General features: G+C 33.7%; 1 protein-coding gene across 1 annotated transcript; it reads right to left on the bottom strand.

Moving 5' to 3' along the window:
• Window positions 1–494: 494 nt before the first annotated feature.
• LOC114181251 (WD repeat-containing protein 36-like) lies at window positions 495–2,028 on the bottom strand. The gene is made up of 3 exons (XM_028067659.1): window positions 1,949–2,028; window positions 1,063–1,847; window positions 495–848 (listed from the first exon to the last, which is right to left on the bottom strand). Exons 2-3 carry the CDS (start codon window positions 1,156–1,158, stop codon window positions 618–620), a joined length of 327 nt encoding a protein of 108 aa, XP_027923460.1. The 5' UTR covers window positions 1,159–1,847; window positions 1,949–2,028; the 3' UTR covers window positions 495–617.
• Between the last annotated feature and the right edge of the window lie 624 nt (window positions 2,029–2,652).

Raw genomic sequence — 2,652 nt, forward strand, 5'->3', positions numbered from 1 at the left:
TATTTTTGTAATTTGCGTCATTTTTAACTGTCGTTATTTTTTTTGAGTGGCGGTTTCCTGAAATGTCGTAATTCTTGCCGTCACAAAGTATAATATGGCGGTTATAGATTAACTGCCGCAACAATCGTCATTTTATACAACGTATAAAGTGGCGATTTAAAGAGGCCAAAAATGTCAGTTAAAACTGACGTAATATTTTTACTGAATGACAAATATAATGTGAAAAATGACGCTTTAAATTGACACTATTATCATTATATTATGACATTTTTAAATGTCACCAATTTAATTAATTATAGTTAATTCTAAGATTAATTACGTCATTATCAAGTGTATCAAGTGACGTAATTTTAATATTTAATTATTTATTCTTTTTTAATATTTCTTATACTTTCATAATTCGATAAAATTATTTTTTCATGATAATTTAAAATATATAAAAAATTATAGAACTATCAAATAGAAATTGATAAACTAAATTGTTTCATTGTCAATATAACATAACTACACCAAAGTACCAATTCAAGCATTTGGAAAAAAAGAAAAAGAAGACAACATTAAGAGTACCAAAATATTCAAGCATCTAAGAAAAAAAGACAACATTAAAAGTCCTAAGTCTAAGGTGTTTTGCTTCCACCACTTGATCCTTTGTATCCTGCACTAATCATGAGAGTATTTGTTGAGTCACAAGCAACTCCAACTACTTCACCATCATGAGCACAACTTCTTGATTCTGAAATGTCAATGTAAGAACCCCTACGAATTCCAGATTGAAGGTTAAACCTTTCAATCCAACCACCTGCTGTCCCTAGAATGGCAAAATTGCCACAAGCACTGATAGCACAAGCCTGCTACCATATGAAAGCAGTAGTCAGCTAGAACCAACCCGCTTGTCAACAGACTTTTAAATATTTACACCCTAAGAGAACGCCACACACTTTGTTACTAGAAAAAGGAATTCAAAGCAACAAGTAGGTACTAAAAAATAAGCATAATATTTGTGTATTTGAAAGCAAAGGTTTCCGAGAAACAGAAAATATTGAATAAAATGGGATTTCTAACCTTTATAGGTGTTGGATTTTTAGGACATGGATTCAATATGTGCTCACCAAGAACAAAGTTTTGAAGTCGCAAAACATATGCCTTGGCAGTATCCATATGACAAGTAATCACATTGCACCAATCACGTTCTCTAATTTCAGCTAAAGTTTTCAAAAGAAAAGATGTGATACTTCTGAAAGTAGATTAAATAACAAATTCATCGAATAAACAAATCTGGAGCTGCAATAATAGATAAGCTACATCTGTATACGTGTCAATTTAATCACAAGATTTTAGGGACTTTTCTTTCACTCAATAATAAATTAGCGACTATATTTGACGATAGGGGCCTATTTGTTGTACAACACAAGACCTTTCATGCGGCTTTTCTTAGCAGAGACATGCAAAAATACACAAAACGAAAAAAATTAAATAAAAATAGAAGAATCACAGTACCATACACTTCTTAATCCACTCTACCTACCCATGTTGACATTTACCTTAGCTCAACTGATGCATTATCACCTATATACATTAACATGGTTAATTGGTATAAAACATATCAGCCATCTAATATAAGTAGGTAGTATAGAATAATTGCAATTACAATCTCCATTTTGCCGACATTCAAGTTTCAACATGGCATACAGGAACCATGATATACTGCACTCAAGATAAACAAGTTGTCAAAACCATGTGCATATGAATCTCAGGTCTGAAGCATTTAAGAATTCCAGTCCCAAAATTACTTATACACGTAGTATATTATTATTACTGGCAAAGTAACCACCATTCCAAAGATAACCCTGCAAAATTTGTGAAATTCATTTAGAATTTATATATATAGATGCTTTTAACCCATGGATGAATAATATATTTCTAATAATAAAAACATTCACACACTCACATTGTGCTGAGTATGTCTACATGGAGATTATATTCTTTGGCAAATATAAAGGCAACAAGAGCCTCTGGAAGAGAAGCCTACAAAATTAATTACACAATTAATGGTGTCACAAATAACTATATTGTAGAATTTTCTCATTTAACACCAGACTTGTAAACCTGCCTATCGATTTCGAGCTTCAGTGTGGGGGAGACAACGGGTGCGAGTTCCTCGCCCTTCGATGTCGAATTGGCGTTGTCCACCGTGCGAAAGAATCAAAGAGAAAACCCTAATCGTACAATTGGCCACTCAAATAAAAAATAGGCAAAAGTAAATTCAGAAAGGCAACACTAATTTAATGAATGTCATACCAGAAACAGAAAAGGAGTGGTTACAGGATCCAATCAAACCTTTCTCCTTCAGAACGAGGTTGAAGAACCCAATCGAGCAAATGCATGCGCTAATGTGAATGCGAACGGAGGCAATCGTGGACTGAGGCGCAAGTGGAGGTGCAAACACAGATTGAGAAGGAAGGAGAAAGGCGAAAGAGGTGAAACGAAGAGGTGAAATGAAGGAGAAATAGGTGAAACAAAGAGCTGGAACGAAGAGGTGAGTGAAACGAAGAGCTGAGTGAACGTTGTGAGAGTGAAGTGATTTGGGGTTTGAGTAATTTGGGTGTTAGTGATTTTGGAAAGGTAATCTTAGTTAAGAAAATATTAAACTGT

Source organism: Vigna unguiculata, chromosome 1 (genome assembly GCF_004118075.2).
Source record: "Vigna unguiculata cultivar IT97K-499-35 chromosome 1, ASM411807v1, whole genome shotgun sequence".
Taxonomy (NCBI): domain Eukaryota; kingdom Viridiplantae; phylum Streptophyta; class Magnoliopsida; order Fabales; family Fabaceae; genus Vigna; species Vigna unguiculata.

Coding starts and splice junctions, on each gene's coding strand:
- LOC114181251 (XM_028067659.1), bottom strand. CDS start 1,158: ATGGATACTGCCAAGGCATATGTTTTGCGACTTCAAAACTTTGTTCTT. Junction 849..1,062: donor AAAATCCAACACCTATAAAG/GTTAGAAATCCC, acceptor ATATGGTAGCAG/GCTTGTGCTATCAGTGCTTG.